This window comes from Bombus bifarius, unplaced genomic scaffold (genome assembly GCF_011952205.1).
Source record: "Bombus bifarius isolate JDL3187 unplaced genomic scaffold, Bbif_JDL3187 scf7180000007996, whole genome shotgun sequence".
Classification (NCBI taxonomy): domain Eukaryota; kingdom Metazoa; phylum Arthropoda; class Insecta; order Hymenoptera; family Apidae; genus Bombus; species Bombus bifarius.
In genome coordinates, this window is record NW_022884376.1 from 283,794 (window position 1) to 294,297 (window position 10,504).

The 10,504-nt window shown below is 36.8% G+C and overlaps 2 protein-coding genes across 2 annotated transcripts; both read left to right on the forward strand.

The window, feature by feature from the left end:
* The first annotated feature begins 2,991 nt into the window (after positions 1–2,991).
* Positions 2,992–5,956, forward strand: LOC117206064 (coiled-coil domain-containing protein 151-like). Its single transcript, XM_033445062.1, has 7 exons — positions 2,992–3,399; positions 3,475–3,590; positions 3,783–4,139; positions 4,207–4,374; positions 5,199–5,220; positions 5,283–5,435; positions 5,741–5,956. Exons 1-7 carry the CDS (start codon positions 3,253–3,255, stop codon positions 5,954–5,956), a joined length of 1,179 nt encoding a protein of 392 aa, XP_033300953.1. The 5' UTR covers positions 2,992–3,252.
* Positions 5,957–7,178: 1,222 nt separating this feature from the next.
* On the forward strand, positions 7,179–9,494 carry LOC117206018 (ribosomal RNA small subunit methyltransferase NEP1). The gene is made up of 4 exons (XM_033444970.1): positions 7,179–7,411; positions 7,647–7,890; positions 8,297–8,505; positions 8,597–9,494. Exons 1-4 carry the CDS (start codon positions 7,268–7,270, stop codon positions 8,708–8,710), a joined length of 711 nt encoding a protein of 236 aa, XP_033300861.1. The 5' UTR covers positions 7,179–7,267; the 3' UTR covers positions 8,711–9,494.
* The last annotated feature ends 1,010 nt before the right edge of the window (positions 9,495–10,504 follow it).

The following is a 10,504-nucleotide window of genomic DNA, read 5'->3' on the forward strand; positions in this document are numbered from 1 at the left end:
TAAATTTACGTAGATAAACTATATTGTGGAAAATAGTAACGTTACGGTCTGTTTGCTTAATCTGGTCTAATATCCACATATTTGCTACGACGTTTGTAACGTCGTTCGTATAACGTCGTTTGAGAAAAGAAAACAATTCGCTGGCGTTTATTTCCCAAGCAAGTTGCCGATTGCATACAGAGATACATAAGAACACGTTTAACCGGAAAGACTACAAGTTCAAAAAAAAAAAAACGTTCGTGTCACATAAGTGGCTTCTTCAAGAAGAAAAAAGAACATTTCTACTGGCATATCGATATATACTAGCTATCAAAATGCTAATTACAAAGTGAATATTCCAGCGAGCGTTTCTATTAAACGTAAACTAGCAAATATCGGTTCGGTTCGCGAACTCGCCAACTCGAGCATTTGTATAAAATATTATTTCCCATCTTACGGCATCTATCCAATGACTTTTTCGTTGAAACATTTTTTATTTTACCGTCGTATTTTGTTTTCATATGTCGGATTAAGGTCGGAATTTTGGGCGTTCGATGAACCTTCACTCAACTCAAATTTACCATCGCGGATATAGCTGATGTTTATTGGTACAAATGTGGGTACTACAAGAGGCTATGAGTAATAGCGGCGATAGGATGGTCGAGATGTTGGTGACAACGAATTCAGGTTCGATAACGAATCCACGGTCCACGGGATGACGAGTGCAAACGTAATACACGATTCGGATAACTCTCTCGATACCTCGATCAGCAATTCGCCCAACGACTAACTAACTAACTAACTAACTAACTCGTAATCCACATGAAACTGACCTTATATAGTCCTTTTCCCACTCCTTACGTCAATCTCTGTTTCTGAGGAGAGCTGCACAACTATTTCCTACTTCCGTTATTACACGTCCCTCCCGTGACCGTGGGTACGTTCGGTGACCCATTATGTCACCTCGAGCCCAAACCCATCGTCATAAACCTTAAGTTCCCGCGCAACTATTTCTTCGTTTATTGTCGTCGTTGTCGTAAACATCTGGATCGGAGTATTGGGTTTTTCCGAACATTCCAAAGAAAGGTCCCGATGTCCTTTCATCTTCGACATATATATTAAAGTTAAACTTTTTTTTTTTATTTATTAAAATTTACAATCAATTCTCGCATTGAGAATTTTCAGTAATTTTTTCTGGCGTGGCGCAGTGACATGGCTAATTATTTATATGTCGGAGAAGCGTCAGGAATAGGGTTGTGGTCGTTTGCTAGATCTTCATTGGAATTGGCCATCGCTGTGTTATAACGAAGATACGGCCTGATACTACGAGTATGGACACTACCGATTCGACAATCAATCGTTTTATAGCGGGTCCTCGGGCTAACTGGACTTGTGCTGTGTACGTGCCTCACCATCAGGTATTCATTGTCCGAATTGTCTCTATTGGTATTTCTTTCTATTGGTATTTCTTTTAATGAGGGTCATACCATAACTCCACACCTTTGTTAGGCGAAGCGCCCGTCCCGTTGACCGCGGCTACGTTCGGCTACTGAGGGTCGCCTTGAGCCCGAGTTTATTATCAAAAATCGCAAACAAGTACAATTGGGCCGAACGACGGCAAATTGTTTAATTACGGCTGTAAACTTTAATTACAATTTTACGGATTTTCCCGAAGTTCCAGAGAGAAGGCTCCGGTGTCCTTTCATCTCCGACATATATATTGCAAAAAAGATCGTATGCGAAAAATGCACAAACAACATTCGGTATATTTGCAAAAAATGTGCTCAATAGATATGATTACCGTGTACCGTTAATGTTATTGTTACTTTTTTTAGTGATAATTTTAAAAAAGACTTTTTATTTATTACTAATTTATTTAAATGCGAAGCCTAATATCGTTCCTTTCAGACTTAATTTGAATAAATCGATTTTTTAGAGAAAAATGCGTATTTTCGTTCACCCGTCAATTTGACGGGTCCCGTAGAGATAGGTATACTACATACAGATTTCAAAAATTAGAAAGCCTAGGAAAAAATAATTTTGTGTATAAATTCTTTAAATGAAATGATTGATTTACGATGCAAAATGGTTAAAATTGGTGCTATGGTTTTTGAGATATTTCATTACCTGAATGAACAATAATCCTAAGGAGTTTCTCGACTTGAAAGATGTTTTGTGGCAATGTGGCAATTAAGGGACCTGTTAAGGGTCTTGTTAAAGGCCTTGTTAAGGGTCTTGACGGTAAAGTGAAAGTGCTAAATTTTATGACAATTGCTTAGGCTTATCGAGGGAATCGAGGGATGAATTTTGGTATATGGTAAGGTGACGGAACGTAACGGTATAAATAGGTGAAGTAAATCGTTCAATGGTACTGTAGCTAAGGTGAATAGGTTGTACCATTAAAGAAACGATTATCCTACGATCGTACGTTCTTAGCAGTCATTTAGAAGGACGGTATATAACTTGATATTTTCCTTAAACAAGTTGGGTCTCTTGTTCTTTGAGTTATAAACGTTTACCTTGGATGAACATTTTATGGCTAGGTATTCGTGAGAAATATCTAATATCTCGTCGAACGAAGTTGATTTGTCATTTCGAGTGTCCAAGTATGTGTCTTATGTTGGCAGAGGGACAAAGAAAAGCGACTTTCGAAGAATACGAAGCTAAGAAGCACGAGTACGCGGAGAAAATCGCAACTCTCAAGCGAAGCGTCAAAGAACTCTACGTAGAATATGCAAACATACGGAACGTAATTATGGAATGCGACGATTAAAAAAACATTGATTAAGTAAATCGTTATACATGTGTGTGTGTGTGTGTGTTATTTCAGAACGAGGGGAAATCAGAGGGCAAAGTTCACGTAAGCCGCAAATCTTTGGCTCGTGAGAAAAAACGCAATTTAGATGAGACAATTACTAAAATGCAAGAGGACAATATACGCTTAAGAAAGAAGCACGATCTAATTAAGTACGAACGTAAGAAGGTGAGCAACGCGATATCAATCTCTTAAAGATTAGACTGGCGCGAATGTATTTTATATCCATAGAAGCGTAAATATTCCTTAGCGACAGCAGAGACTGCACTCGTTGCTGAATGAATATAGTAAATTAACGAGCAATAAGATGCAGAAGATATTTAAGGAGAAGATGGAGAATCCGTTGCGAAACGTGAGTTAGAACAATACAGATAAACATCGTCAGAGCATCCGTTAGAGTTACGTTTATATGATGACAGAAAATTGTTAAACTGGAAGTACGTTTGGAGCATATCAGGATGATGCAAATCAAAGCGAACATAGCACGAATGAAATATCGGTCGATGTGCTCCGATCTGAAACAGAAATCTGTGCTTTATGCGTCTTCGTTGAAAAGTCTGGAAGATGAAATAAAGGAGCAAGAGAATGAAACGAAACGTCTGGAGGCAAGGCGTCGTTTTAATTGTATCGAGATAATTCCTTTCTTTCGTAAGACATAATATTACATTATCTATGCACAGAAAGCGAAAGAAGAGGCTATTACGTTAAAGGATAATATGCAGGAAACATTGATAAAAGAAGAAATCGAGGTTACAAATTGTAGCAAAGAGCGTCATGCTGTCCTCGAAGAATACAGGTACGATCGATGAAAGTTGAGGTAAATCCGTGTAAAATCTGGTGAACAACGATGAAAAATATTCTAGAGTAGAGTGCGAAGGCCGCTTATTCGTGCGCTAAAGTATCTTATTCGGACGCAATTCTTAGATTTAATCGGCATTTAATCGGCATTTAATCGGCAGTAAATTAAAGGAAAATGTATTACGACCAGGCAACGCGTGTTAGAGCGAAAAACGGAACTCGAGCGTTTGGAAAAGATGATATTCCATTCGCGTCCGCGAGATGATTTTGACACGCGTGGAGAAAGCCATGTACAGCATGCGGAGGACATTACCAAGGACGAGGTGACACGACTCGAAGAGACGTTCGCCAAGCTGCGCAGTGCCACCGGAGTGTCCAGATCCGAAGACGTTGTGAACCGGTTTCTGGGTCAGCGAGCGACTAAGGATAATCTGCAGAAAATGCGGCTGGCCACGGAGCAAGAGAAAATGGCTTTAGAAAAGCAGAGACTGCAGCTTATCGACGAAATGGAAATGAGAAAGTTCTCTGAAACGAAGGACGCGGAACAGTGAGTTTCCACCTGTTTCTATATATTCGTCAAGGATATTGTATTGTACAGACACCGTGTATGTCAGAAATGCGGAAGAAACGGAGAAACTGAACCGTCGCATCGACCAACAGCGATCGCGCCGATTAAAAGCAGACGCGAGAAGGCAGAAGATGGAAGATCTATTGCAAGCAATTACCATGACATTGCGGAACGTGTGCGACAAATTTCGAGTGAGTAATTACAGCATCCTCTCGTAATATTTCACTATTTAACGAAACACCATGTTGTCTAATCTTTTGGTAAGAAAAGCTTTATCGATATAGAATTGAATTTCTGGAAATGTTCATTTCGCAACAGAGATGTTGCAAGTTTTTCATACTGCGAATCGTATAAATTAACGTGAGAAAATTCTGATGGCACTGTTTCAAGCCGCCAATAATTATCCTATACTTGAAAGATTTTCAATTAACGTATATTCGTTCGTGAAACAAAGAAATATGTCGATGAATTAACAGGCCGACAAAATGAAATCTCCTGTAAGCGGCTATGTGGTGTTAAAATGGTCGATGGAAATACCATGTAAATCCCTAATTAAATTAGTAAAAGCAGATTGAATGGTGGTCACAGGAATGGAGCCGCTTCGAGTTTTCATAGCCATTATATGGTCTCTGAAGATTTAGCACCGCCAACCTGCGAGTCGTTGACCAATCAACTTCCTTGAACGATCCCCGTTTGCAATTCTCACCTTAAGAAGCTGCTGTCCCACCGCGTTAACACCTTCGAACCTGATCGAAAGTAAACACTTCGGTAGCACGTCGAACCACGAGAAAACCAATTATTGATTCAATCGATCTCGCTAGTACGTGCTGCCCTTAGTCGTTAACTCGTCCTACGATCTTCTTTCGGTCCTCTTACTAGCTGTAGCTGTACAAATATCCAGGACAAAGAAGAAACATCTTCTCTTAGAAACCAACCTAACCCCAATATCACCATCATCCAATAACGATCGTTTCTTCCAGAATTATAATATTTGTTCTTTAAACGATATTTCACAGGATAAAATCTGCTTTATCGCAGGAAAACCGATACTATTGTACTAGTACTAATCGAGTACTGATATAATATAATAATAATATAGCGATATTTTCTCGCATCTTTCAGGATATAATCGATACGTTGCCTGAAGAATCAAGCGAAATTCAACACCCTTTGCAGCTCCTAGATCTAATAAATGAGAAGCTAACTAATACCATTGAAACTTTCGGCGGTCGAGACAAGTATTTGCAAGTATTGCAGGAAATATCGATTGACAAGGTAAACTATACGTTTCAACTCGTTAAATATCGCACAAGTAGTTGCCAAAAGTGTAATTAGAAATAAAGTGTAACAAAATGAATCTCTAATGTACTATTTAGTCGTTAGTCGATAGTCGATAGTCGATAGTCGATAGTCGATAGTCGATAGTCGATAGTCCAAGTTCTTTCATAATCTAAACACTTACTATCGATAATGAATAATATTTCGTTTTAAGGAATTTCGTCTCATGTTGCTTGTATAATCGAACGGTAATTTATAATTCTGGAAACGTCTACATAGATATTAATCTATTCGTCATTTAGTTGGAAACAGTATCGATTACGACTAACTCGGTGGAGGGAAAAGCAGCACGCATAGATGGAGGGCCACTTTTCCCACGATTTCCATCCACAATGACACCGGCGACGTTGCTTTCCGAAGACGAAGAGGATATACCAACAAGAAACACTCTCAAGAAACAGGCACAGCAACTGGTTGATATTAAAAGTCGTCGAAAAGCATTTACTTTCAGGAAATGAACTCTCTTATGTATATTAGTATATTCGTCTAATTTTATGCCAACAATTATCCTATCTCGATATATGCTCGCTCAATTTTATTTTCTACGTAACAATATTTCCTAGTTCTTCTCTATATTTCTACATTTTCTTTTAAGATCAACAATAATTTATATGTCAGAGAAGCGTCAGGAATAGCGTCAGGAGTTGTGGGCATTTGCTAGATCTCCATTGGAATGGCCATCGCTGTGTTATAAGGACGGTACGGCCTGATACTACGAGTATGAACACTACCGATTCGACGATCAACAGCGGCGATTAGGCACTCGCGATACTAGTGATAATGGTCTTAGGTTCGATAACGAATCCACGGTCAACGGGAGGATAGATATACTTGCTCCAACTCAAACGTGTACCGATCGTAAGGCGCTATTCCCTTCCTCGAACGACGCCACCGAGGAAAACTATGGTGGGATGTGTCTATGTGCACGAGATCCTCGGATCGACGTCGCTGTCGCTTGGTCGATTTGGGACAAAAGCTGCCTGTCCGTTTGCACAAATCTTAATTGCCGGAAAACCCAGGTTTTACAGCCTGGTCCTCGGGCTAACTAGACTTGTGCTGTGTACGTGCCTCAACATCAGGTATTCATTGTCCTAAGGAACCGTTAGCATGTTTTACTGTCCGATACCTCTATGGGTAGTTCCTTTAATGAGGCTCATAACACCGCTCCGCACCTTTGTTAGACGGAGCGCCCGTCCCGTTGACCGCGGCTACGTTGGGCGGCAGGCTGTCACCCCGAGCCAAAGCTCACCGTCACTAATCCCGTACAATTGCCATCGGCTTGGATAACTGCCATTGTTTCATTTCGGCTATAGTAGACTCTAAATCACAATGTTAGGGGGTTATTATCCTGAAGTTCCAGAGGGGCCCCGACGTCCTTTCGTCTCCGACATATATAACGGTACTACAAGTTGAATATGAACAACATTATTGTATCGTTGTATTGTTTATTATGTTGTTAAACAACACTATTACATTCCTTTAACATCCCCTGCACGCATTTTAAATTAGTAACTGCATACTACTGACATCTAGTACCTGGTATACCAACTAATAGTATATAATCCAATATTATCGCTCAACGATAGATTTATTCCATGCACTACCGTATCGAAAGAAATGCTCTAAAGATTCACGGAATTCCAAACTTCCGCCATCTCTCAGTCCTTTAAGCGCTATGCTCTTATTACTGCTGTCCACTGATTTTTGACATACGTCGTACAATAAGTACGTATTTACAAAAATTCGTATTTGCGCTAAATTTAAGGAAGATGGGTAAAAAGCGTAAAACTCGGGATGGAAATAGCGACTCTGAATACGATCCAGCTCCTAAACATCTTCATATTGCTCACATCAAAAACCAAGAGAAACGTTTAATTATTATCTTAGAAAACGCTCAATTAGAATCGGTTAAGGTAAGGTTATATTTTATTCGTAACTTTTAAAATATATTCTAAACCTGTATTATTACACTTTGTCTTGCTGAACTTGTACCAATGAATTTATTTATCGATTAGTAACGGAATTTTCAATTCATTATCAATGAAATTGTAATGTAATTGTACTCGGGGCAGATATGTATAAAAGTCATTAAGAAATTGGTTTCATTGTAAACGATATAATAATTTTATAACGACCAACTTTATTTAGGTTGGAAATAGTTTTCAGTTATTGAATTGTGACGATCACGTTAGTATATTAAAAAAGAATAATCGTGATCCTGGCATGTGCCGACCAGATATTACTCATCAATGTTTATTAATGTTAATGGACAGCCCGTTAAATAGAGCTGGACTTCTGCAAGTTTATCTCCATACGGAAAAGAATGTTTTGATAGAAGTAAATCCACAAACCAGGATACCAAGAACGTTTAAACGTTTTGCTGGTCTTATGGGTAAATATAAACGATGAATTTCTACGAATATTGAATAAATACAAAGAACATAAGGAGAAACACGATAAGTCATGTTTTGTGTTTTACAGGTGAGCAGTTGCAAAATTCAGTATGTCGACGAGTAATCCCATGTTACTACGATTGCCTCTGTATATGATTTTAAGGCTAATCCATAGTTTTAGAAATATCGCTCTTTCGTATAGCTATATTTCTGAGATTTTTACCGAACCTTGTCGATCTATTGATTGTTTTCAAAAGGCTTCCCATTTTTAATTGTGTCCTATTAAAATGTTCTTTTTAACGATGTATTTTGGCTGCATTTTTAAAAATGATTACTTATCGGGTGTTTTTCCTGTGATCTTTGTACAAGACTGTGTTTTATATTAATTTCTCTCGTATTTTGCAGTGCAATTGTTACATAAATTCAGTATTCGTGCCTCTGATGGTCCGATGAAATTATTAAAAGTAATTAAAAATCCAGTTACCGATCATCTGCCAGTTGGCTGTCGTAAAATTGCAATGTCATTCAGTGCAAATAAAGTACAAAATCCACGAGAATTAGTTCCCCCTGATGAACCAATAGCCGTTACAGTAGGAGCAATGGCACATGGACAGGTAAACTTTACAAGTGTCAGATACGATACATCGTTATATGTTATGTCTTATTTAGTTTGACCAATTTATTTATTAATAATTGAAATTACAGGTAAAGCCAGATTATATAGAAGATACTATATCTATAAGCAACTATCCACTATCTGGTGCTTTAACATGTAGCAAATTATGCTCGGCGTTTGAAGAAGTTTGGGGAATAGTATAGTAACAAATTGACAGTATACGTGCGTCATTTACATATGCGATTTAATTCTCGAGTTTCATTTATTTTTCTATTATTTATAAGCAACTTCTGTGTAATTGTGAATAAGAATACAAGAAGAAAATAAAATGACGTGTAAAAATAAATAAAAATGTTGTACTTTCATATAAAATTGTGTTATATTATGTATTTCAAGTATTATATCACGTTTCTATTGAAATGTTTATTTACTAAATATAGAGAACTATAGAGAAGTAAACATCGTATAGCATTACGTAACACTCAATGGAAAATCCTAAACAACATGACTCATCAATATTGGTTTTCAAGCTATTGGTTCATCCCAAAGACTCTAACAAAAGTACACCAATCGCTGGTCAGAACGTGATAAAGTTGATGGCAACCGGAAGGATGCTAACGTATGCTGCGTGTGCACTAACATTGGCTCCTAAATATCTAGTTTCTTTCTTGACTTTCGTATTGCATTACGTCATCAAAGCCAAAATGGTCGTTAATCTTAAGTATTTGGAACACTTTTTTATCTTCTCGTAATTTTCTTTTTTAAAATCACAGTATGTTGTTTTCTTAATGTTGAGATCTGTCGTTTCTGTGATTTAATGCCTCTATTCGAAGTGACACATTTTAATCATGTAAATTACTGAAAGGTGATAGTATTCATCTAAGAGACGCCATTTTGTGATTTAGTGCCACCGCTTGTTGTGTCAATGTACATAATAGCATCTTGTTATGGATATCAATTCAAATTGTCGCAAGACCTTTTTTTATTTAGTGTTTCTTTAACTATACAATAAGTGATATGTGATATACTCTATAATTGTCCAATTGACTAACGTAGTCAATGTCATGAGTTTGTAGACTATCGATGCGTTATTTACTTTATGACATTAATAGGATTTTAGGTGTTTAGTAGATTATTTGTTCAAGTGTGTTATTAACTATGCTTGAAAAATTTAGTTTTTCAAAAGCTCAGTTTGTGTTTTGTTTGAAATGGTATGGCAAAGAAAAGGTCGTATTTCACTATCTTAGACGTGTAACGGAACTTTGTATGGTGATGTGACGTACACGTCTATAAGACAAGATACCATTTGAATCATTTGTAAAATTTACTACGTGCTAACTAAATTTTTAATTATTATATTGTTCCCGATATTATTTTAATTATTTAAAAGATAGTGTTATAAAAGTGAAATATAGTTATAGATTTTCCGCGTATCCCAAAATGCATTGCAGTAATTGTAGAATCGCGGAATTGAACCACGACTTGCGCGGTGGTTAAGACATTTTAACGTTATGTTTTAAATAAGAAAATTAACCGATTACGGTAATATTAAAATTTATTTTCTTTTCCGTTATCATTATCTGTTAACATTTATATTTATGAAATTATCACTTCAACCATGCAAACGTGCAATTGTACATGGCTGAACATGGAACGATGGAAATTAACCATTAATTTTTGGATTAATTAATAAAGTTCAATCTTAATTTGAAAATAAAATCGTTTAATTATGGTATACCTTGTAAATCCTAGTCTCTCTTCCTTATATTAAATACTCTAATAATACAATATAAATATGTTTTCGAATAAATTTTGTATACTCGGTTATTTTTAAATAGATCTTCATTTTCAGTAAAACAAGCGATTTCCAATAATGGTAAATTATTAAACTGAAATATGTAATTACAATTGAATTATCTAGCATGATACATTATCTAACATTGATATATCTAGCTGTAGAAACTAAATATTTGTTAAATAGAATCTAGTTAGGCAAT

Excerpts from the sequence above, each read along its gene's own strand:
- LOC117206064 (XM_033445062.1), top strand. The coding sequence starts at position 3,253 with ATGATGCAAATCAAAGCGAACATAGCACGAATGAAATATCGGTCGATG. Across the intron at positions 3,400-3,474 it reads ATGAAACGAAACGTCTGGAG|AAAGCGAAAGAAGAGGCTAT; the intron begins GCAAGGCGTCGT and ends ATCTATGCACAG. Across the intron at positions 3,591-3,782 it reads GCTGTCCTCGAAGAATACAG|GCAACGCGTGTTAGAGCGAA; the intron begins GTACGATCGATG and ends TATTACGACCAG.
- LOC117206018 (XM_033444970.1), top strand. The coding sequence starts at position 7,268 with ATGGGTAAAAAGCGTAAAACTCGGGATGGAAATAGCGACTCTGAATAC. Across the intron at positions 7,891-8,296 it reads ACGTTTTGCTGGTCTTATGG|TGCAATTGTTACATAAATTC; the intron begins GTAAATATAAAC and ends CGTATTTTGCAG. Across the intron at positions 8,506-8,596 it reads GAGCAATGGCACATGGACAG|GTAAAGCCAGATTATATAGA; the intron begins GTAAACTTTACA and ends TTGAAATTACAG.